This window comes from Copidosoma floridanum, unplaced genomic scaffold (assembly GCF_036245765.1).
Source record: "Copidosoma floridanum isolate Cflo_tuat_1 unplaced genomic scaffold, Cflo_Japanese_pri ptg000019l, whole genome shotgun sequence".
In the NCBI taxonomy this organism is placed as follows: domain Eukaryota; kingdom Metazoa; phylum Arthropoda; class Insecta; order Hymenoptera; family Encyrtidae; genus Copidosoma; species Copidosoma floridanum.
The window spans coordinates 21264946-21288338 of record NW_028321896.1 but is presented as its reverse complement, the minus strand read 5'-3'; the positions used below and the strand labels follow the sequence as shown (position 1 = coordinate 21288338).

Genomic DNA, 23393 nt, shown 5'->3' with positions numbered 1-23393 from the left:
ATAAGTCAGATTTTTGAAAAATTGCGCTGAAAACAAAGTATCCAACATAACGTCAATTTCGCCAACAAAAAGCGTCCAAAAGTGCAGCGCATATCAACCAATGGCTTTGCACGACCCATCATGGACGTCCGTTGCATTTGTCTTGCATGTTGCATGACCAACTGACTAAAGTGTACGTATATATGTATACTTATAACGCGTTTTAAAAAGTTTAAAACAGAATTCGTTAAAGTTGAGCTCGTCAAGTGTATTACTTATATTTTCATCCGAAAATCGACGACAGAATTTCAACAGTCCATTGCACCTTTGTATTGTACAGAAATATTCATATATCTGTATAGTTATAAACTCGGGTTCACCTTTGGCTTCGGCCTCGAATTCAGGATAAGCAGTCTTCCCAAGCAGATGATCCATGAGTCTGGTGAACTGTCAAGCTGAGAAAAAAGGCGGTCGTTTCGGAAGGTTATACGCATCATCTTGTTGCATGAATAATTTAAACGCCTAATAAGTACTGCATGCTTCTATTGCATTTCTTGCACAAAAAAAAGAGAGTTTCTTTTTCGTTTTCTTCGCGGCCGATGGAATAGTATAATGTCTCAAGGTAACGCTGAACAGACACCCGCGAGACAACGCGGATTTTGCAATGCCATCTTCTCTAGTTCGCCGTACAACTTCAACAAAGAGAATAAGCCTTGTAACACGCCGTGAGTTTTTCTTTCAATACCAGTAGCAACTCGCACATTTCACTAATGTATACCTGAACAACCACCGAATCATTTAATTGCATCCATCAAAATACGCATCTCTAAATCGTTTTCAATTTTTATCATCTTTCCTACAAAGTAACCTCTGTAAAAACCTGTAAAAATAAGTCTTGGATTTGGTAACTAATAAAAAGGGAATCATTTTTTACTTTAGTAACTCAACGTCGAATGCCAAGTCAAACACAAATCTGGGATCTCCTTCACGCAAACGGACTTTAGTTCATAATTTGCCGCAGAATAATAAGCCCAAAGAACAAAGTGCAACTAGAAATGTAACGCAAAATCTGAGTAAAACTCCAAAAAATATGTTCAGAAACCTTCCACGATCCCAATCAGAAGACGTGTTGCAAGACAAGACACCAACTAAAAATGAGAGACTCAAAGTCAACAAGAACGGATCAAATCCAAGACTTTCTGGCGAGAAAATTCCTGTTACTCATTTTTGTACGCCAAAAAATGTTTCAAGTACAAAATCATGTACCAATTCTGCACGCAAGCCCATGAAGCGCTTCCTTAGTGATAACGTTCTACCTCAAACTCCAGATTGCTATAACTCTGTGCATTTGGAGACTCCAAAAGCCAAGTTTGAAAATGGAATTGAAGAGCAGACTGTGTGTGAAGGAGAAAATAGTAATTTAAACGTAGGCATTAGAGTTAGACCCTTAAATTATAAGTAAGTACTTAGTGGCAACTTTGGCATGAATTTTTGATACATTTTAATTGTCAACTAAATAAAATCAAAATTAAAATAATTTCAGGGAGCAAGCTGAACCAAAGATTACATCCATTGTAGAAGTAAATTGTCAAAACATAATTGTAGATTGTGACACGTCAAAACATACTTTTATGTATGATCATTGTTTCTTTTCAAACAATGATTCATCCAAACCTGGACATGCAAGTCAAGAAACAGTATTCAACAGCATTGGTTTGCCACTGGTGCAAAATGCATTTGAAGGATACAATGTTTGTCTTTTTGCTTACGGCCAGACTGGTTCTGGAAAAAGTTACAGCATGATGGGTCCAGAGCCAAGTCAGCCTAATTCAATTGATATTCATCCTGACGCTGGTATTATTCCAAGATTTTGCCATGAAATTTTTCAACGAATATCGCTAGATCATAAAAACAATATTACCGTTGAAATAAGTTACTTTGAGATTTACAACGAAAAGATCCATGATCTTCTCATAAGTAATAATAATAATGGCAACAAAAGAGCTCCACTTAAAGTAAGAGAACATCCTGTCTTTGGTCCTTACATTGTTGACTTGAGCCAGCACAGTGTTCAAAGCTATGAGGATTTAAAGGTAAAATTAAAATTTATTTTACAATATTGTTGACAACATAGCAAGTATTTCTTATAAATATTGATTATTGTGGTCAGACGTGGTTAAAAGTTGGGAACTCGCAGAGGGCCACAGCAGCAACTGGAATGAATGAAAAAAGTTCTAGATCTCACAGTATTTTTAGTATAATTTTAACACAGACAACGTCTAAAGGATTATCAACTAGTAAAATAGAAGATGCTGGAAAGCGTAGTAAAATAAATTTGGTGGATCTTGCTGGAAGTGAGAGGTTGAGCAATACATGTGCAAGTGGTGACAGATTAAGGGTAAGCTTTTGTATTTTTATAAAATGAAAACAAATATTGTTGATACATTATTTTACGAGCAAATGTACTATCTTTTAATTTCTAGGAAGGTGTGTCGATAAATAAATCGCTTCTCACATTGGGAAAAGTTATTGGATCTCTCGCTGAGAGTACAAATGACAAAAAACGCAATTTTGTTCCATACCGTGAATCTGTTTTGACGTGGCTTTTAAAGGTAAATTATTCGTTGTACTTGAATATTTTTTTGTTTATTTTTATGTACTAGTAGTGCCAAAATCAATTTATTTTGATGGAAAAATGAGAAAATTTTTTTCAAATAATACGGTGTAAATAGAATGGAATTTTTCCAGAAAACTTCTTTGCTCGGTTTTTAATGCATTGTGTCTGTATAATACGTAAACATTGGAAGGCGAATAGAGACCTTCTTGGTGGAACATTTGCAATCAGTGCCACATCTCTTGCACTGATCACCGCACTTACAGTAGCTATTGCCACATGACTTTGGCTTGTCATTGTTCGGTTCTGAAATAAAAATACACGAGTGTGTTTTTAGTTTAAAAAGTACGGTTTCTCACGGTTAATCAGTTTTACCGACCGCGAAGCTCATTATCCGAGTCACTTTGAAAACTTACCACTCTTAACCTGGAGATGACACTTTTCTTTTATTGCTTTCCACACCATTTTATTTAATTCGTACTTTTGTATACGCACAAGTTATGTCTCACAATTGAACTACTTGAGTAAAGATTGTATTTTTCGTTAAAATCTTGAGGAAACTTGAGGGGTTTTTTTATCGCTCTGAGGTTTGATATCACTTTCCTGTGGCAGGACATAACAACAACAACGTCACTCTTATATAGTATATATACTGTTGGTTTGAACTCGACGCAGTCGATTATATTATGCGAACCCACGGCACTCACGATACGTAATATCTAGAACTTTCGTTGACTTGGAATACACATATATAATTTTACACTTACATGATTATAATTTGTTTTAACGACCACCCAAAAAAAAAATCTGAAACTAGCTCTAGCGTTATTTTAATTCTTTAAAAAATCGTAATTCTCAGTTTCAAATGAATTGATCTCGGACTCTGCTTAAAATTTGATGCTAAAGGTGGTTGATGCGTGCGTGTGTGTGGTGTGCAAATGACGCATGCGCTGCTTAATTTTCTTAATTCTTACCTCTTGCGTGGGTGGTCGGCGACTGCTTTTCTCAAGCCTCGTCTTTCAAAAATTTTTATCGGTAACTACCTACGACACAGATATTCTTGAAAATACAAAAGACATTGATTTAAGTGACGATTTATTGGTAAGCGATGAACTTGACTTCCGGAACACAGCTTTTACTTTGCTTACTTTAAAACATTACAAATATTAATCACATATCGAACGAAATTGAAAAAAAAAAAAAAAAAAAAAAAAAAACGAATTTTAGCATGAAAAAATGAGCAAGTACCGAAGCATTGATAATTTATCTTAATCAAAAGTTTCAAAATTTCATTTTTTTTTTTTTTTTTTTTTTTTTTTTTTTTTTTTTTTTTTTTACCTAAATGACCAATATCAATTCGTTGCAATTTTGAAACTCATAGTTGAATGAAAAAAATCGGTTAATATCATTAAAAAACAGTTTCTCTATGTTTTTAATTCTCATAGCATTTGAAGAATATCTTTTGATAAGCATTTATTAATTATTATTGGTACAACAACATGGTGGTGGCATGTCCATCCAATAGTTAAAAAGGTCAAATACATCAAAGGATAAAAACTATTTTTTTTTAAGTATTCATTTTCAGCTCACGCTATTTCTAAAGAAAGTAAAGGGCAAGTGCGAAAGGTTTTTTTTTCTTATTGCAACCCAGGGGCTTGCTGGCTGACATGACTCGGCATAAAAGACGGCGAAAAGTAGTAGTAACCCAATAACCCAAATTAGTGTCACTTTTTTTTTTTTTTTTTTTTTTTTTTCGTACCAGACAACTTTTTTTTTGTTATCGTTTCATAGATGTTTATTTAAATAGAAGGAAGCCTCAAAATAATATTTGAAATTTATAAAAACGCCATGGGATGGGGAAATTAACGATGAATCGATTGGTGTAATTAATTTCATTTCGTTAAAAACATAACACTTTTTTCGTAGGGTCACGTTTGCCTTTGCTACTGATTTTCCTGATCAACTACGTAACATAAGCTGTTTTTCCTTTGAGGTGCGCAAAACTTGGTCCTTATTTTTGTTTAATTAATCAGTACAGTATACACCTTCCGTTTTGCTATGCTATTTGGCCAAACAAAAAATTTTGCTATATACAGTCGTTTTGTACATGGATGAACGAAAATAAAGATACGGTGAAAAAAAAATTAAAAAATCGTAAATTGTACCGTATATAGCTTCGCGTTAAATCAAGGAAAAATTATCCAATCCTCACAGTAAACAGCGTATGAATTTTTCTGCCACGAAGATTATACGGTAAAAATTATAGCTGGTCACAACTGTACAGTTAAAATATTATAACTTTAGGGTAAAGATGTATGTAAATTTTTTTCTCATCCATATACTATGTTTTGAAATGAGAAATATTAAAAAAAATTAGCCACAGCGCCGAAACTTATTTGCGTGGACCTGTATATTGTACATTTGTATTATTTATATACGCGCATGGGCTCGCAAACAGTATTGTAGCTTATGTTCTAAGGTACTTTAATGTCTCAAGTACTTAGCTATAATTACCATTGCATAAAATTAAAAAAAGTACACATCATCATTAGCAAGAGTAACACAGCATCAAACGCTACGATTGATGTTTATCATGCATCGTGAAATCAGCGTGTGATTACGGATAGGTACACATGAATCATCAAGGTGAATACGATTGTTTATGAACAACGTAACTACGTTCGAAACGCAAAAACACGCGCCAAAGTATAAAGTATATAGGTATTATTATAAGTTACGCTGCGCTGGCTGCAGGAGACTCGGCATTAGTTTTTCCATACCCCGTCCACACTTGCTTGTTATACGTACATCAGTGCTTATGCACCTCTCTAGGTATAACGTATTCCTCTCGTCAGCAAAATCACGCGTCATTACCATACAACACAACGTATTTACAAGGTAAAGCAGTTTTTGTACATATAGATAATATATATATTGATGTATGAGTGCGCGTTTGCAGAAGCGGCCGTGATTGGTTTCAAGCATCCGCGGACTGCTTATTGCTTTCGGGCTTGTTGTCCGTTTGGTGCTTCTGATGCCGAACCGCGGCCGAAGCTACATCCGTCTCCTCTTGCACCTCCTCCTCGACCTCCTCGCAGATCTCGCTACAAGATTTGTTACGCGACTTGTTGCGTATATACGCCGCTAGGCTGCGTCGCTTGTTTTCCTGGCACAGCTGGCAGGACTCTTTGCTCGATGAACCGTCGCGTCGTTGTTTTTGTTGCTGCTGCTGCTGCTGCTGCTGGCGATTATGACGATTAGCGTTCTTGTCTGAAATTTCAGTACATCATTATTTAGTGTTTTTTTTTTTTTTTTTCAACTTGAACAATGTATTGCAAATTCCCAGGGACACCTACTCATAAATAGACCGATTACATGCTGTAATCAGAACATGTACATACCCCGGAGTACAAGATACCCATCTATGTACTTGTATCGTATAATCAAGTGGGTATTATCGCTTCGTCGTAATCCGATGACTCTTGGCGATTTACAGTTTTAAGATACTTACGGGCTACTTTATGATTACGCGGTTTGTAAATGATCTTTGCACCATCTCATTTTTTCCGACAAAAAAAACTGATGTTATTTATATACTTATAATGTAAATATACATTTTTTTTCAAAATAGACTACAACTAGATCAGCTGGATTTAAATCGATTAACAACATTGAATAGATCGTTAGTAATTTTTTCGATAAGTTTTGTAATTGACGATAGTATAGAGCATAAAAGAAAGGAAAAAATATTAATCAATGTGATTAAAAAAATCGATTGAGAGGGCAAAAAATATACGGACTCCAATCTTAATCGTATCTTTTTTCGTCATGACTCGAAAGTGCAAAAGCATTGAATTTAAAACGCAATTTGTTTACACGCGCATTGATAAATCGTTAGTAGCTGCCAAAACCTTTTTGCAGCCATTCACTAATTTGATTCTCAGGAGATAAGAATGGCGAACATTGCGATTTTTTTATAACTGCAATAAATAACAGTTACCTGAAATTTTAAGCCTCTTCAACAATAACGTTGATGATATTTTGATGATGGTGAAGATAATAATAATAATAAAAATATAATGGAGCAGTGATGTACACCAAAAAAATTGAAAATTGATAAAGTCATCTTTGTTATCATTATGATCCAACAATTTCCTAGGTTGTCAATTAACAACTGGCAAATGATTTTGGATCGTTAATCGATGTATTGCTACATAATAAAAAATTCCGATAAACGTGCGTTTTGAGTTTCGCCGACGTGCCTGTGAAAATATAGGCACATCGTCATATCTACCACACAAAACGAAACAGTTTTGCCGACGTGGCTTTGCAACCTATTTATAAATTTTATTTGCGAACGAACGAGAAAGAGAAGGAGAGACAGAGAGAGAGAGAGAAGTCAGGAGTAAGCACCTCGCCGCGTGGCGTCGTTATATCTGTACTTTTATATATTATAATGTATACGATCAAGGGTGGGCGGGCCCAGTCTATACGTATACGGATGTATGCGCATAACGTGTGAGGAGAAAAAGTCCCAAAGCCCTTGATCGCATATATGTATTATTACGTGCCCGCCCGATATTCTCAAGGCGCCGACTCTTTAGAGGTATACTTTTTCTAGACGTCAACATCGCAGTTGTTTACACATATTATCCGAGATCCGAGTCAAAGTAAAAACCTTGAATTTAGTTTCCTCAAGTGTGGGACTATTGCGTGTATCTATATATCAATACAAAAAATCGCTACTGTCTAACGATCGTAGCAAGAATCAACTTCATCTTTTGCACCAGATATAGCCAAGTATACCTACAGTATATAATTGTATATTAGTAATCGTTTTAAAGACAACCTAAAATTTTCATAGATTTCTTCGAGTCCCATCAATTACAATGCATTACTTGCAATTAATACAATTATTGTTTTCTCTATGTTTGATTCTTAAACCGATCAGTTAAATAAAATCTTGTTATACCTAACAAGAAGAAGACAATTTATCATATTCACAGTATTTTTTTATGCGGAAAAGGTAATAATAATGCATGGCGCGACTAATACTTCAATTATAGGTATACGATGTCAGACCTATATAGTATGGTACATCCTCGTTTACGTTTTTTTTCTTTTTTTTAAATACTCATTTGAATTCATTGTTCTTGCCCAGCAAAACATTATAATATATTCTGTCAGATAAAATAGTTTTTTTTAATTATTATTATTATTATTATTATTTCAATAGATTCTATTGTTTAAGTTGTTAAGGCCAATGAACTATGCGACCGCTTGGTATAGGTGTAATTGTATTACTCTCCGTCCGTATACACTTTTTAGGCTTCAAGTTAATTTTCGCACGAGGCACAGCCAACTCGGCTCGTATGCCGTACCAGGTTGGTCTGAGAACGCGTTGTAACAGAAACGTTGGCTTGCACTTTAATGGCCACGGGTCGGAAAACAACATTGAACAAATTTTTTCAATTTTTACAGGTTTCACAATGACTTTGTTACATTCTCGGCTGTACTGTCCCGGGAAACATCATTTGAGTCCAAGTTGGTAATATGTTAGTTAAAAACCGAGGTACAGGGCAGCTACGGGAGACGTAAATCCCTCTTATCAGTAAGTTAAGTCAAAGATTGACACAAGATTATACTCTCTTTAATGTATTCCTTGAGTCTAAACAAAACAACTTAATATTTGGTATAATTAATAATACGGTTCGTGTTCCGCTGCATGCTGTGCGCTCAGCTAGTCGAACTAGCGGCGTTTTAGCATCTAGCATCTTGGTCAGCACGTGGCAAAAAAAAAAAAAAAAAAAAAAAAGATGTTGATAAAGTATTTTAGCTTTCCTTTCTGGAAGCTGAGCGTGTTCTACTAGAAACCGAACTCGAAGCTATAAACGATCGTTGAGCTGAAAAAACATCCGGGGACTGCTTTGACAACAGCGGGTTTTTTTTCGTCCGACAAAAACACTGGACGCTGGATACTGGAGGCCAGCGAGAAAATGGGTCTTTAAAAGTTACGCCTAGAGCCAGCCTTCCCCCCGAATCTCACCCACTCGGCGAATAATGCAAATTTCCTTAAACTGTGCATTTCATTTTTCATCCGGCGAATGATCAGCGTTTATGACATTTAACTGCAACTTTTGTTATCTTTTCCAAAGGTATATGCTTTGACGTCTCGGCTTACCTTGATTACACCTTTTCAGTCTACGCCATGTCATTGGGTTCAGAGTAATTTTACTTTTGTGACATCACTTTATTTATTACTGATAAATACCAGTAAAGTTCTTTTTTTGTCAAACTTCCAAATCAACAAATGCATTATCTTAGGGAAAAAAGTCGGGAAAACAGTAAATAAACGATATGTTACTGGTTGTTAGTTTTATAACGATTGTGGACAGCTGTTGTTACGATAAAAGATAATTAATGAAAAATTAAGTACGTAATTCATAGCAAACAATACAAAAATGCAAGGAAGCTTTGTGCCAAACAAATGACAGGTTTTTTTTTATTTTCAATCGATCAACGTGGCTGCACATAAACGGATACATTCGACTTTGTTCAATAATCACTCATCGATACGCGTATTTATAATCTTAGATACAAGATGCATGACGTATCTCATGGTTAAGCTCTTAAATCGTATATTATCCGCATTTGCGAAATAAGATGAAAAAAAAAAAAAAAAAAAAAAAAAAAAAAATGAAAAAAAAGCGAGCAGCAAAGAAAAACTTCATGAAAAGTGGTAAAAATTAAAAAAAATCGAAAAGATATGTTACGTAAGAACATCATAATAATAAAACGTAATATCCTACCGTTGCTAAAATAGTTGCTGTTCCACGATTGCTCGTAATCGCGGTACTGGGGGTTCCTGAAGAATCCAAATGTCAGTACATCCGGAATGTAAACAAGATCCATTTTGGCCCTTTATATGAATTTTCGCACCTTCCGTCAATGTACTTTTGGGAGCAATCGTAGCACCATTAGTGGCCAAGCTGGTACGGGTAGTAAAATTCTCAGTTTGGTTGATGCCTTATGCTACCCATCGTACACAAAGAGAAACAAATATTACAAAAATTACTGGGCTTGAACGACAAATAGTATTATTCCGCTGTCCGGAGGGTCTTTATTATTATTTACCATACTGGCCTATAACTCATACTGTGCCCAAGCTGTAAAATTTTCTATCACAATTAGCGATAAAAATAATAATTGTTCACTTTATTAAGTCAATAAACACTTGCTACTTGAGCGTTGTACCTCGGTAATTTTAATAAAATTTTTGTCTCTCTCGGTGTAAGCTGCACGAGCAAAAAAAGAGATGTCAGTACGGAGACCTTACCTTTAGCTCGAGATAAGCAAGTCGGGCGAGACGCCGCGTAATGTCGAATCAGTATAGTTTGTACCGATATATTGCTAGCGGTCACAGCCGATTTTCTGTACGGAGACTGTACGCGGCACGGCGCACCAAGTACGTTCTAGGCCTCACCGACGTCTTTGTTTACTCCTGCGATCTGGAGCTCTGCAAAACCGGCAGCATTCACCGCTTCGAGGCACGAGAGTCCCCTCGCACCATCAGCTGTATTTTCTTCTTTGTTACCCTGGATAACTAACTGGCCCTATCACTCGGCTCGTCGTCTATTATTTATATACTTCTATGCACCTTGACTCTTCTTCAGCCCGATTTTTTCTCAAAACGAACTTTTTCGCTTACCACCACAAATTCGTTCCAGTTCATTTTCTCAATCAACTACTCATTCGAGAGAAATAGGACGGTGTCGTTTAACCGTACCGCTCGCCACTGCTTGTCGCGAAAATACATTCGGGACAACCTTTTTTTCGCCCTTATCGTCCGATAAGATAGATAGGTACGTTTATTACGTATTATAATGGCAGTAATCGAATGGGCTCGTCTCGGGTAAACTAAGCGAATCGTACTGCTAGCGCACGGATATATATAACCCGTTGGTGAGTTTACTGCTGGCTGGCGTTCCCCCCCCCCTACCATTGCCACCTCTCCTACTGGGGGAAGAACTGCGCGTTTCTCTTCGCGACTTGTTGGTGTGTTGTGTGATGTACATATATATATATATACATATGCGAATACACGCTTTAATCCTACGCATATCGACACGATGTATGCGTGCACTGTGGTGCAACCGTGTATGGAAGAGCGCGGCTTGGTCAATCGGCAAAGTTGAGCAGCTTCGGCCGCGTATATACTTAGTGCTTGGACTGGTGGCCGTCGAGTTATCGCTCGCCTTGGCCGTTGATTTCGCGGATCTGTTAGCTGTCGCTCCTTGACCAAAACAGGAGTTTCAATCCTGGTGCCTATGCCTCGACCTATGCTTTAAAATAAAAATAATAGTATTATAACAATAATAATAGACATCCGATTGGAATTCCGGAAATATCCCTATATCCCTTAACTCGTCTCATCCTTCTCCTGTACCTTTCCCTGCATCGACAAGGACTAATCAAAAATCAATATAAGTGCCTGAAGAACTTTCAATAAGACCCATTGTGTCCAAATCAAACGTTCCGAGAAAAAGTAATTCGTGATACTTGAGTTGAGCTTTCTCTTCAAATTGACGAGTTTTATCAAAATTCACCATTCGTGGCGAAATACACTTGATATTGTCTTGTCTTTAAATTTTTATCGCTAATTATAAATTCTTTAAGACTTATGCGTAAGTTACATTGACACATATTGTCATACAATTTTTGCAAAATTTATTCGACGTCCTCGAAACTAAACTACAATCGACAGTACAACCCTTGTCCTCCATTTTTTCAATTAAGTTTAAAGAAAAATATTATTTCTCACAGTTTTAGCTTTATTCGATAAAGAGTCAACACAAAAAATTTACATTGCAATACATTTTCTTAGCTTTTAGCTGTCGAATAAAACCTGTAGGGGTTAAAAACAAAAGTCACAACCAACATTTACAAGCAATATTTCATTTGAGAGATATGAAAAAAAAATCTGTGCTTAAATTACTTGTATTGATAATAACATATCATAATTTTTTTGACACAAGTAATATCATTTTTAAGTTTTTTTTAACCACACGAGCTTCATTTACCGCCTTTTCGATTTTTGATCAGCTTTTGTCAAAAAAAAGTTTTCGTTGGTTAAAATTACTTTTTTTTAAATTATCAAATTGTATATTGTTTGTGTAATTTAAGTCACTGCAAACATAATACATAACGGCTCTGCTGCATTAATGATACCCATGTTATATTTACATATACATACATACGTACCTTATGCCGCGTACAGTGTATGGTAATTTTTGGTAATTATTCACAATTGTATGTTCAACAAATTTTGTCACTATAATACAAAAAATCAGTTGACGTACATGATGTATTATTTATCTGTCTTGTTGACTATATTAAATTTCAAATGTCCTAAGATCATCAATTTTCTTTTCTACTAGGAAAAATTAAGTTAAGAAAGCACATTTGCTTCTTCTATAATGAAATCGTACATCATTGAATGTAAATAAGGTATGGTACGTATTATTATCTCACAGGTGGAGATGTTACAACAAATTCAAACATTTAAAAGTAACACGTATAGATATTTGAATATTGTTTAAACGTGAACATGCACTTTGATGAAACATGATAGTGGCCGTGGCACCGGCAGTCTTGTTCGAGACGTAGATTTCTTTACAGTATATAAGTAATAAATCGGTACTTTTGTTTAGGCATCCCTGGATGACATTACTCATATAGGTGCTATTCATACACATAATATATATGCACAGTGCACTACATATGTAATTCCACTGTACAACCAACACGAGAATAATCATACCTCAGGGTCAGCTCTCTTTTTATTCAAGTGTGTCACAAGAAGAGGAATGTTGTTTATTATTATTATTACTCTTATTATCTTTATTTCTTACTGGTTCTTTTTCTTATTCCTTTGCACACGTACTCTCAGCTATACGCAGTAAGTAATGCCACTAAAATCTGTACATTGATTCTCGATTATTCTCATTTACTTATTCGCCAGTTCTACCGTTTTTTTCTTTTCTTTGTCTTTTTTTCACTTTGCACCGCCACTTTTTTGTATTATCTCTCTTTCTCCCCCCCCCCCCCTAGTGACTTCTGTTTAATTGGTTTCAGTAAGCGTACGAAATTTGAAAGATTTGTAAGAATTTGCGTAATTACACCAATTATTTGGACGTTACATTCGTTCATATTTTTAATCCAACATATTTTCAAAGCATCATATGGCTATATTTATATGATTAAAACCAATATTTTTTGCGAGAAAGATCGGCCAGTATGACAAAAGTCACGATAAATTTCTCAAATCAGCTGTACAAACAATGTTGTTTTCATAACTTTAGTAGAGAGTAAAAAGTTTCATATCGAATTTAATGATTTAAGAGTCTTATTTATAAGTATATAAAATAAATTTATATTTATATATTAATAGTTTTGTTTTTAATTTTTCTAACCAATTTAAACATACAAATGTACTGTTTTGATAGTTTTTGGATAACGGATTACGAATTCTAACAAAGTTATGGTAATCGAACTCTTCAACGTAACGTCAGATTTATTATGAATGACCCAAAAAATCGTAATTATTATGCTAATCTTCATCCTTTTTTTTGTATTTAATTATTTACGCTGTCAGTAAATTTTTTGTATTTGTCTTCATACATACAATTTTGACTACATAGATGTGCAATGGACATTTGCCATATTTGTTATAAATTACTTTTCTTCAATTGTACGAGAAAAAATTATCTTCGATTTATAATAATTTTAGTAAAAATACATGCAGCTTCTAAAAATTATAGTAGCCACTCGTGGCAAAGTATTTCTTCTACCTTCAGACTAAACCATGACGTATGCAACTCGGGCGTAAATGTATACTAGTATCGCTCCCTTATTCGCAGGGGTAGAAGACGTATTTGTCACTCGTGTAGTACATCACTTGCGTCAATATTTTGTAAATATTTTATAATATAATTTATTTTTTAAGTTTTCATAAAATAAATTTGCACAAGTTTGGAATCTGCAGTCGTAATCAAATGTGCATTTATAATCTTTACATAGTCTTTACTGAGAACCATTGAAAACTATGCGTCCTATCGCTATACCTCGTAATTCTGCAGAAATTTTTTATACCTGCCACATACCTAAGTTGCTACCCCCATGTAAACGTAATAAATTAGTATATTTTGCTGTGTATGCTTATGCGACTGTCACAAAATAATCATGAGTCGTATGTTTTTTTTCCCATGGTTAATGCTTTTTTACCAAGTACGTTGTATTTTTTTGTTTTTGTTGTACCTTACGATCTTTGATTGCATTTACGTAATCGCGAAAACACATATTTTTCAATTTGTTTTTACACTCCGTGTGCGTGGGAGCGTGCATATGTAGACGTAATATAATGTCATGTATCGAATAACGTTAATAGCAGGAATACATTCGGAGTTGTAAAGTTATGTCCTTTTGCATGATCTGAAATAAATATTTCTACAAACATTTTTAATTGAAAAAAACGTAGTACGAGTGTAACGTGGCCAATTTACGGAATAGGAAAAAAAAGAAAAAATTTTATTTTAATGCCCTTGAATGGAATTGCAAAAATGTATGTTCCAAATGAAATGTACCTATCTCTCTACGACAAAAATACAAAAATCTGTGCGAAAAATTAAAAATAATTTTAAGAATACCTGAAATTTTGTACGTGACATTAGAATATATTATATTCTAAAGTAAAAACTGAAAGTCTTATTACTATTGATACAGCGATAATTTTTTAGCGATTTTATCGAAACTCCATTTTGTAACAATTATCATCTTTCAATTTCACAGTGTTTTATACACAATAATGATTTATCCGTATAGTTCTAATTATCTACTACTAATTAAGTACTGATTATTCTGATTGTAATCTGTTTGGTATTGGTTGACAATTTTATAAAAATTTAATCCACACCGTTTTTTTCATATACCTCGATAGAATTTGCTACAACTGTTTTTTTTTTTTTTTTTTTTTCTCTTCAAGTTGCAAGTATAATCATGGTAGTGCTTGCAAGCATATTATTTTAATTCGATGATATTCTACGGGGACTCGTGTAAGAAGTATCATTTTTTTCCTTATATTTTTCACGTGAATATTTGAATCCTCGTTTCAACAACAAGTACGATTAATACACAGTTAAGATGGGTCTTCCCAATTTGGCATGACATGATAATGTCATACTTATGTAGGCACGTGACTATATTGTATCAAGTTGTTATTTATTTTGAAGCGACATGATTGCTTTAAACCTACCTTTGCAGATAAAAACGGTCACGTGAATGTGACAAGCGTACCTTTTTGCTCAAATTGAAATCATTTGTTTAATTAATAACTTTTCATTTTGTCAACAAAAGTTTAACAGCACTGATAAAACAAAACATAAATAAGTCATCTATCAACTTATAAATAGGTCATCTATCAACTTTTTACGCAATCCCACGTTAACTTGTTAATTGATCGGGTTGCATTTAATCATCAACTTTTTGAGATGGGTGCGTATTAAAAGCTTTCTGCGTGTCTCAAATAATTTATTGCACTCAATCACTGCAACCAGTCAGGGATGTGATAAAAAATATTCCTAAAGCTGGCGATTCTTCGTAAGTCCTGTTTGTGCATTATACCTGCTAAAACTTCATTATTTGCGTCGTTTCGTCATGCTGTACGTTCACCTTTCATTATTGTCTTATCGCAAACCAGCCGGCTTATCAACCAAACAAAAACTACTTTGTTCACATTTGTTTTTGTGTTTTCCGAATGGTAAAGAAAATGGGGCGAGGGGTGGCTACTACCACGTGACCGGCTGAGCAATACGTTAACACAAAAAAAAATACATGTCAATTATTTTCAGGAGAGTCTCGGCGGAAATTCTCGCACGGCTATGCTCGGCACGGTTTCGCCGGCCAACATACATCTGGAGGAAACGCTGGCCACGTTGAGATATGCCTGCCAAGCCCGTGCGATCGTCAATCGCGTGCGAATCAACGAAGATCCTCACGATAGGCTTATAAGGTATGACTGTCTTTTTTTATTATTATTATTATTATTATTATTACTATTGGAACAAGAACAGGTGGGAGCACAATGCGTTCAATCTTTGGCATTACTTGATAACTTTTGAACAGAAGATCAATATCGTCGTTCCTTACGAAAAAAAAGCCGCTTTTTCGATAAACGTGAGTTAAAAAAAAAATTATTACGATGATATCAGCATAGCAGTCTTTAAGTTAGCTTGTTAAATCACCAAGAAGGTTAATAATAAATGATAAATGTTTGGAAATTTTTTAAAAAAATTTGAATTTGCACAGGAAAATCCAACAAAAAAGTACGATTCTTGAAAAATTCGAATCTTACTTTTTTTCGTAAGGGATGACGGTGTGTAATCTTGTGAGAATTTTTTCAATCACTGATCCTATTTGATGCCCGTATTTCACGATAATGCTCGAAATAATTGTTATATCAATACAACGGGTGATTGTAATGTGTTATCATTGATAAAATCTACCATACATTTCTTTTTGATCAACATCAATCTTAAATTTTTTCGTCTCTAATTGATATGTGTGAGTTTTTATTATAATTTCTTTTTTTACCCTACAATGGTAAACGATGGACGGTTTGAAGTGGTATGTTTGGCTTATTTGCGTTATTTATTGTTATTCTCGTGTTTCAACGCTCATCAGACAATTGAAGGCGGAGGTTCAGAGGCTTAGGGGTATGCGGGATGTATACGAGAAACAATTGGGCGTGACGCCACGGAAGTTATTGGACGCGTATGAAACCCCGGGCAGCACAGCGGAGGAAATTTTGAGCAAACAAAAGGAAATTGACCAACTAAAGGATCAGCTAAAAAAGATGGAGGACCAGCTCTTTGTGTCACAAAAGTAAGCTTACTCTACTTGTTTTTCGTTTTTTTTTCTTGCAACGCAATAAGAAGTCTTTTTTTTTTCCTTATAATATTAATCCTACGATAAGGTTCTTGTTTTCCTACACAACAAACAGGTATTATCAGCATTGTGAAGCTAATGTTCATCATCAATGACGTTGAAATTATTATTTTTTTTTTTTTCTTTTATTCTGCGATTAAATTTTTTTAAGAATTTTGATCAATTTTAGTTGTAAGGAGACTGAAATACAAAAATAATTTAAACATAATTACAGCCTTCGCCCAGTGACATACACACGCACACCCACAGCCATATTACTGTACATGTTACCAGTGAACTCACTCTACTATTCAATCAAATTTTTTTAAACTTTGCTTATTCTGTTGCGGTTATCTGTTGTTTATTTCCTGGATACATTGCACAGTGGAAACTCTGTTCCTGCAGGGCGAACGAGAGTATGACGAGATCCGACGACAATCGGCAAAAAACCCTCGTATTTTCCTAAATTAATCCTGCTTAATCCAGACGGACACTGAACGAACTAAAGAGAGAAAAAGAGAGGCTCGTATTTGTTTCCAGGCTGTAATGGCATCCAGCCAACTTGATTATATTCTAGATCTTGGGAGGAAAAACTTCTTGAGGCCCAGGCGAAAAAGGACACGGAGCTTGCGTACCTGCGTCGTTGCGGCGTTGCTGTAGAGTTTGATTTCCGAGGGGAACCAAAGCATCCCTGCCTCGTAAACCTTACAGCTGATCCAATGTTGTCCGGCACGCTCTTGTATCTCATTCCTCCAGGTCACGTACGGGTCGGTAGAGCTCCTAGGTCCAGCACTCCATCCAAGAAGAAAATCGATATTGTTTTGGACGGCCCATTAATTAAACTGCTACATTGGTGGGTGACGAGCAACTTTGGAGTCAGATTGCTCAATGCAATTTGACATAACGTTTTCTTTTTTTTTTTTTTTTTTTTTTTTTTTATTTATTTCGTACAATAGCGTAGTTAAGTGGTCATTCTATGACCGTTGAAGGTAAATATTGGAGTTGCATAAGATGGTCAATTACTTTTGGGTATTGTTTGTAGCAGCGTACATTTGAATTTAATTTGAATTTTTTTATTTTATTTATCGTCAGACACGGTAAAAGCTTAGTCAAAAATTTAAATTTACAGCGTTACTATTTTTTGATTCATTGTTAAGAAATTATTCTATAAATTGTTACGTTAATTTGCTAATTTGCGATTACTTTCGATTCAGTTCGGCCCAATCTGGTACCGTCAGTTTTTGAACCACAGCACACGCACACACATAATGCATTCTCGTCAGATTTCAGTTTTCAGACGAAAATGTGTGACTTTTGGCGTTTCAGTTTAGTAATTGATTGGATTATCAAATCGAACCGAACATGATTGCAAATAAACCTAACGTTTATTCAATTTATGGTTTTTTTTCACATCAGCAAATAATCGTCAGCTAATTAAACTCATCAGAATACTTTGTAACCCTCTCTTGACACTTGTTATTTTGTCTTTCGTACAAACAATCGTGGTAATTTTTATCATCTTTTTGGCGTACAATTATAAATCATTTGTCTTTTTATGAACCACATTTTTAAAATTGCACTTGTAAGATTGTTTTAAAAGCTTGATTTAGCTGATTATTTGTAAAAACAATATTTCCGTTTGCATATTCTTGTAAGAAACTTCTGCTTGAAAATAATTCCGTACAATTTTTTATGAAACAATGGTTGCGTTCGATTGAGTGCCGAGCGCTCGTACCATTTGTACCGTACCACAGTTGGCTCGCACAAACGGGACTGCAAACCGACTGTGGTACGGTACGAGCGCTCGGCGCTAAATCGAACGCAACCAATGTATCTTAAAAAAAAAAGCCACAATAATATGGTTTGTTTCTTACAAAGTATTTTCATGCTTTGTATCATATAAACAAAAATAGATATCTTACCAAATATTTTTATTCAATCAACAGCACAATCGAAAATGACCATGGGAAATTGATTTTATACCCAGAACCGGATGCAGAAAATTACCTTAATGGAGAGGTATTATTATATTGCTTTGTTACAAAAATGTCTTGGTCGAAAAAAAATGAATTCTTACCTGTTGAAAAATATTTGCTAGATGGTTCGAGGACGAGTGCAGTTAAATCACGGTGATCGACTCTGTATCGGTGGCAATCATTATTTTAAAATTTGTAACTCTCAAGGGGATCAAGATAGCGCACAAATGTCTCTCCAACCAATTGACTTTGAATTTGCGTATCAAGAGATACTACGAATCCAAGAAGAAAAGTAAGATTTTAATGGTTATATTTTTTCATCATCGCAATAAAGCAATATTATTCTAAATTGCATATTTTACAGATTAAGAGTAGAATTAGAAGAATCAAAACAAAAAGCTAAGAAAGAACTTGAGAATGCTAAACGAGAAGTGGAAATGCAATTGGAGCTACAAAAGTCCGCTTACGAATGTGAAATAAAGCAGCTGGGGTCGAATCTCGAGCAGCAAAAATTGGAATTAGAAGAGGCAAATAAAAAGAAAAAAGAACTCGAACGTGAAAAAGAGTTGCTTGCTAGTGAAATAGAAACTAGCAACAAAATAAGGAGGCTTGAGATCGAAGATTCAGGAATAAATATTTCACCATACAAATCAAATTTTATTCAAGAGCTCGAAGGATTGTTAAATGAAACCACTGCTGACGTTGAGACTGCCTTGTCGGTCAAAACGAGTATCGATGCTATGAAGATCGGCGGAGTTAGTCCACATGAAATTCAATTATTAGTTAGAGAAGCCACAGAAACGTGCAGAGATGTTGGTGTTAACTACGTAAGTTCCCCCCCCCTCCAAGTTTTTTTTCAATTATTGATAATGTTTATACATTTTATTGCAGGAGTTCCATCAGCAGCAAATCGTTGTTGACAAATCCTTGCAGCCAGTAATCCGCGTCCGTGACAGGGATAACATGCTGGAGACCCTTTGGCAGCCTATGCGTTTTCTCGACTGGATTCGTCAATTACGAGATCATGAACTCGAACATTCAATCAAAGAATTACAAGATGCTGAAGACAAGTGGGAGCCCTTTGATGATAGCGACATCATGCCAGATTCACTATGTAGTAGTCGAATTTCGATAAATATGACACCAGTTAAGAAGCAATTGAACGAGAGCTTAAGTCAATTTTCGATTGATACGTCTTTTCTTGATTGTTCTGTAGCCGATCGAACTAATGAGTCAGTTTTTTTGAAGCGTCGCGATGATATTCATCAATGTTTTATTCAAATTGAAATTGCTTCCAAAACATTGAAAGGGCTGTGCCATCAATACGAGTCAAGAGAAGTAAGTGGAAAAATCACTCAAGCTTTGGATCAGGTCAACTCTGTAATGCAAGATCTAAAAGATCTTTTTCGAGAAAAATCGCCCCCGGAAAACAGCGTTGCCGAAATTATGGCATCTGATGTTGGCGATCCCGAAAATACAGTAATTGAAAACTCAGTTATCGACAAAAGTTCAACACCTTTTGCGGTTGTCAAAAATTTTTTCGCCAATTGCAATACGACGCCTTCCAAATCTAATTTAAAACCTGCATGTCCTTATTTTAAAAACGATAACAATACGAAATCTGTGAAATTCGATGTCGAGTAATTTTACAATTAGTATTCAACGCCATTTCCGATTTTGTAACTTGTATTTAATTATAATTTATTTTGTAGCATATGTTTTGATAAGTGTTCACCATGCAATTTGTTGGTAAATTTTTATTTTACGCGTAAAATTAGTTTGTTTTCATAATAAATCATTAATTAAAATAAGGTTTCCACAGTTTATTACTGTTGTAATTGATATCACATTTTATGTTTATTCTGGATGCATTTTCAAAGATTTTAATTTGTATCATGGATAAGTATTTTCAATATATTTTGTTACTAATTTCCAATAAAAAATAAAAAAAAAATTTGTATGATGGATGGATAAGCCATTTATTAATCCATGATATATTAATGTTAAAAAATTGTTTCGTCAACTAGTGTCATCGTCACTTGACATTTTACTGTGAAAGAGGCATGTTTTGATAATTTTTTATCAAAATTACCAAGCAAGGGCACAAACATTGAATAAAGATGAGTAAACATAAAAAGAAAATACTTATTACTAAACATTTATTTTATACAAGTCTTATTAACACTCAACCATCAAGCTTCGTTTAGTATTTCCTACTCAATCAAAGTAATCTTCTATGTCTATATCTGGATTTAATAAATCTTCACCGTATGGGCTTAAGTCTAGTTGGTTCAATATTAGATTTTCACACATTTCTTCTAAATCTGTTTCACCAATAAGAACTGCTCCTTGCATTTTTCCATCAACAAGAATTAATTTCACATACTCGTGTCTTTGGGTTACTCTTAATAAAATGTCATAATTATTTTCAAGTTTCTGACCATTATACAATCCTATTACAACAACTTTGTAGCCAAAAAACTTTGTAACGTGAGTAAAAAGTTCGAAACAAAAGTCTTGATAAAAATCTTCTTCTTTTAAAGTTGAAACCATGCTTTTCGCTGCATATCGACCCATTTGATGAGCTTGAGTCCAAAGTCGCATTTGGAACCAGTGTTTTGCAATATCCCATTCTGCCGAGCAAACATCCCCAGCAGCAAAAATGTCCTTTTCCATAGTTTCTAATTTCCAATCAACAGAGTAACCACCATCTTTCCCTTTTTTCAAGTGTTCTAATCCTAATATGTTGCTATTAGGTATGACTCCAGTAGCCGAAATGATAAAGTCGGCCCCCACTTTTTTTCCATTGGTTAATTCAACGTAAATAGGCCAATCATCAGTGCTGTCGGTGCGATTTATGATTTGTAATACTTCACATTCGTATTCAACTTCGACCCTTTTCAAAACATTTTCCTTGATAAGATTTATTTGATTGTGCCAGTGCGGTCCAAGTGAAGGTCCAAATCCATTTTGAGTTGATTTTTCTGTTTTTACAGTCCATTTTGGTCGGTTTGCTATTTTCTCTTGGTAATCTAGATCCTTGTTTAATAGTTTTTCTTGAAAGAACTCCGCCGCACCTGGGTCAATAAAAGTTGCTGAAATATGCCGATCTTTTATCACCCAAACAACATCAACACCTTTTATTTCATGGACAAGTTCAGTAGCGATTCCTCCATTGCCGACGATAACAACTTTTTTAGCATTTTTCAACTTTATCGTGAGATTTTCAGCAGACTCAGTATCACGAAGTCCGATTACTCTACTATTATTGTCTTGAATTAGTTTTGGCCGTGCTCCTGTGCAAATGCACAATTTTTTGTATATTATAACTTGTTCTTTTTCTGTAGTGATAGTTTTTTTACTTGTATCAACTTTTTTTACTACGTCATTAATAATAGTGATCGATGGATAAAGATTGGACAAAGTATCTGATGAGCGTTCTTCAACATCGAATTGTGTTAACGTTTTTCCAATTGACATGACATTAGTAACAGCTTTAATTATTGAACTCGCTGTTATTAAAACTACTTTCTCCTCAGGTGCAAGAAATGCAATGCTTTCAGCACAGGACACACCGCAAATGCCTCCTCCAATGACAACAAAAGTAGCTTCCATAATGAGTAGATTATTAATTCAACTTAACCATTTGACTGAATTACTTATTTTCCTTAGAATCAGAAAATGCGACTTCTGAATTGCACCATTCAGAATAATCATACTGTCGGAACGGTACGTCAAAAGATATAGTTCCAAAATCTCTTGCCTTGTGTATAGCTACCAGTAAATTTAAATGTTGTCTTTGGCAAAGACCAGTTTTGCTGTGATATAAAAAAAAAATTTTACATTCATGACGCTCTTAAAATTGAAAAAAACGATTGCAATTTCCAAAACTTACTTCCAGTCAATTATTTCGCCATTGTACGGAGAAATGAATTGATACAACAAATCCGTATTTCTATAATCCAATACTAGATACTCATCTCTGCAAATGGGACACGGGTTACTTGTAGCTATAAATCCTTGCCTCTAGAATAGTGAAGTTACACTGAGTGTTAATGGATAAAAAAAAAAAAGAATGATCAACAAGAATCAATAAATGATGCTCACTACACAAGTTTTTCTAGTCTTAGGTGGAGCAAATTGGCCCTTGTAGTTTCTTCTGTACTTTTTCCATATTGGCTCTAATCCATAAGTTTCTTTGTAAGCTGTAATCAAATGATACAATACCTCTTATGAAATGCGTGTCATGATCAGTCCTCGACCCTAATCACATAATGATAAAAAATAACTTGCCATCACTTTTCATATATTTGATACCGATTTCAACAGGAATTGGTTTAGATCTGTCGCTGTCGGAATGAATGTTTGACTCGGTGCCTTCGATCTCGTTACCTTCCGCTTGTTGCTCCTGTACTTCCTGACGTCGGCAAAAGTTTTGCGAAATACTCCTTACAGATGTAACCTACAACACTGCTCCGTTAGAAAAACATTTTTGAGAAAGGTGATGTATATTTACTTTCTTAATTTTACTACGCTACCTTTTGCAGACTTTTCCGACTGGCAGTTCCAAAGATTTGCAAGCCTACACGGATGAATGACATTTTATATAAAAATAAATCGGGAAATTACGTGCGTGAATAGATACAAATGCAAAAGAAAAATGTTTTATATATAACGGGCAACAATAAAGATGAGGTTACCTATTAAAAGTACCTATACCTATCCTTCCTTATCATCCACACTATACACACACACAGTGTCACACACATATCCTATATTCTATAGTGGGTGCGATCGGTGAGTTCGGCAGTTAACCGCAGTTTAATCTAAAGGTTCGTTAACCG

At 34.8% G+C, this 23393-nt stretch overlaps 4 protein-coding genes and 1 long non-coding RNA gene across 7 annotated transcripts; 1 reads left to right on the top strand and 4 right to left on the bottom strand.

Moving 5' to 3' along the window:
- Positions 1–117: 117 nt before the first annotated feature.
- Positions 118–20684, top strand: neb (kinesin family member nebbish). Of its 3 annotated transcripts, XM_089592903.1 has the most exons (13): positions 118–462; positions 588–704; positions 919–1437; positions 1523–2072; positions 2150–2377; positions 2463–2591; positions 15499–15659; positions 16331–16531; positions 17151–17426; positions 18520–18592; positions 18672–18841; positions 18914–19376; positions 19441–20684. In XM_089592903.1, the coding sequence occupies exons 1-13, from the start codon at positions 413–415 to the stop codon at positions 20191–20193; spliced, it is 3690 nt and encodes a 1229-aa protein (XP_089449029.1). In that variant the 5' UTR covers positions 118–412; the 3' UTR covers positions 20194–20684. The 3 variants fall into 3 exon arrangements, with proteins under 3 accessions (XP_089449029.1, XP_014214320.2, XP_089449030.1); XM_014358834.2 differs by lacking the exon at positions 588–704; XM_089592904.1 differs by lacking the exon at positions 17151–17426.
- Positions 2372–3371, bottom strand: LOC149374587 (uncharacterized). Its single transcript, XR_016293079.1, has 2 exons — positions 3010–3371; positions 2372–2899 (listed from the first exon to the last, which is right to left on the bottom strand). It is a non-coding gene; the product is annotated as an uncharacterized LOC149374587 (long non-coding RNA).
- LOC106643628 (uncharacterized) lies at positions 5086–10524 on the bottom strand. The gene is made up of 3 exons (XM_014358842.3): positions 9930–10524; positions 9403–9582; positions 5086–5863 (listed from the first exon to the last, which is right to left on the bottom strand). The coding sequence occupies exons 2-3, from the start codon at positions 9503–9505 to the stop codon at positions 5571–5573; spliced, it is 396 nt and encodes a 131-aa protein (XP_014214328.2). The 5' UTR covers positions 9506–9582; positions 9930–10524; the 3' UTR covers positions 5086–5570.
- Pyroxd1 (pyridine nucleotide-disulfide oxidoreductase domain 1) lies at positions 20677–22164 on the bottom strand. Its single transcript, XM_014358831.2, has one exon. It carries the CDS (start codon positions 22162–22164, stop codon positions 20767–20769), a length of 1398 nt encoding a protein of 465 aa, XP_014214317.2. The 3' UTR covers positions 20677–20766.
- Positions 22165–22204: 40 nt separating this feature from the next.
- mRpS18B (mitochondrial ribosomal protein S18B) lies at positions 22205–23236 on the bottom strand. Its single transcript, XM_014358832.2, has 5 exons — positions 23088–23236; positions 22843–23011; positions 22657–22754; positions 22445–22575; positions 22205–22367 (listed from the first exon to the last, which is right to left on the bottom strand). The coding sequence occupies exons 1-5, from the start codon at positions 23148–23150 to the stop codon at positions 22205–22207; spliced, it is 624 nt and encodes a 207-aa protein (XP_014214318.1). The 5' UTR covers positions 23151–23236.
- Between the last annotated feature and the right edge of the window lie 157 nt (positions 23237–23393).

Excerpts from the sequence above, each read along its gene's own strand:
- Pyroxd1 (XM_014358831.2), bottom strand. The coding sequence starts at position 22,164 with ATGGAAGCTACTTTTGTTGTCATTGGAGGAGGCATTTGCGGTGTGTCC.
- mRpS18B (XM_014358832.2), bottom strand. The coding sequence starts at position 23,150 with ATGTCATTCATCCGTGTAGGCTTGCAAATCTTTGGAACTGCCAGTCGG. Across the intron at positions 23,012-23,087 it reads GTCGGAAAAGTCTGCAAAAG|GTTACATCTGTAAGGAGTAT; the intron begins GTAGCGTAGTAA and ends GCAGTGTTGTAG. Across the intron at positions 22,755-22,842 it reads CAAATATATGAAAAGTGATG|CTTACAAAGAAACTTATGGA; the intron begins GCAAGTTATTTT and ends ATTTGATTACAG.
- neb (XM_089592903.1), top strand. The coding sequence starts at position 413 with ATGAGTCTGGTGAACTGTCAAGCTGAGAAAAAAGGCGGTCGTTTCGGA. Across the intron at positions 1,438-1,522 it reads GTTAGACCCTTAAATTATAA|GGAGCAAGCTGAACCAAAGA; the intron begins GTAAGTACTTAG and ends AAATAATTTCAG. Across the intron at positions 19,377-19,440 it reads GAGATGTTGGTGTTAACTAC|GAGTTCCATCAGCAGCAAAT; the intron begins GTAAGTTCCCCC and ends ATTTTATTGCAG.
- LOC106643628 (XM_014358842.3), bottom strand. The coding sequence starts at position 9,505 with ATGGATCTTGTTTACATTCCGGATGTACTGACATTTGGATTCTTCAGG. Across the intron at positions 5,864-9,402 it reads CAGCAACTATTTTAGCAACG|ACAAGAACGCTAATCGTCAT; the intron begins GTAGGATATTAC and ends CTGAAATTTCAG.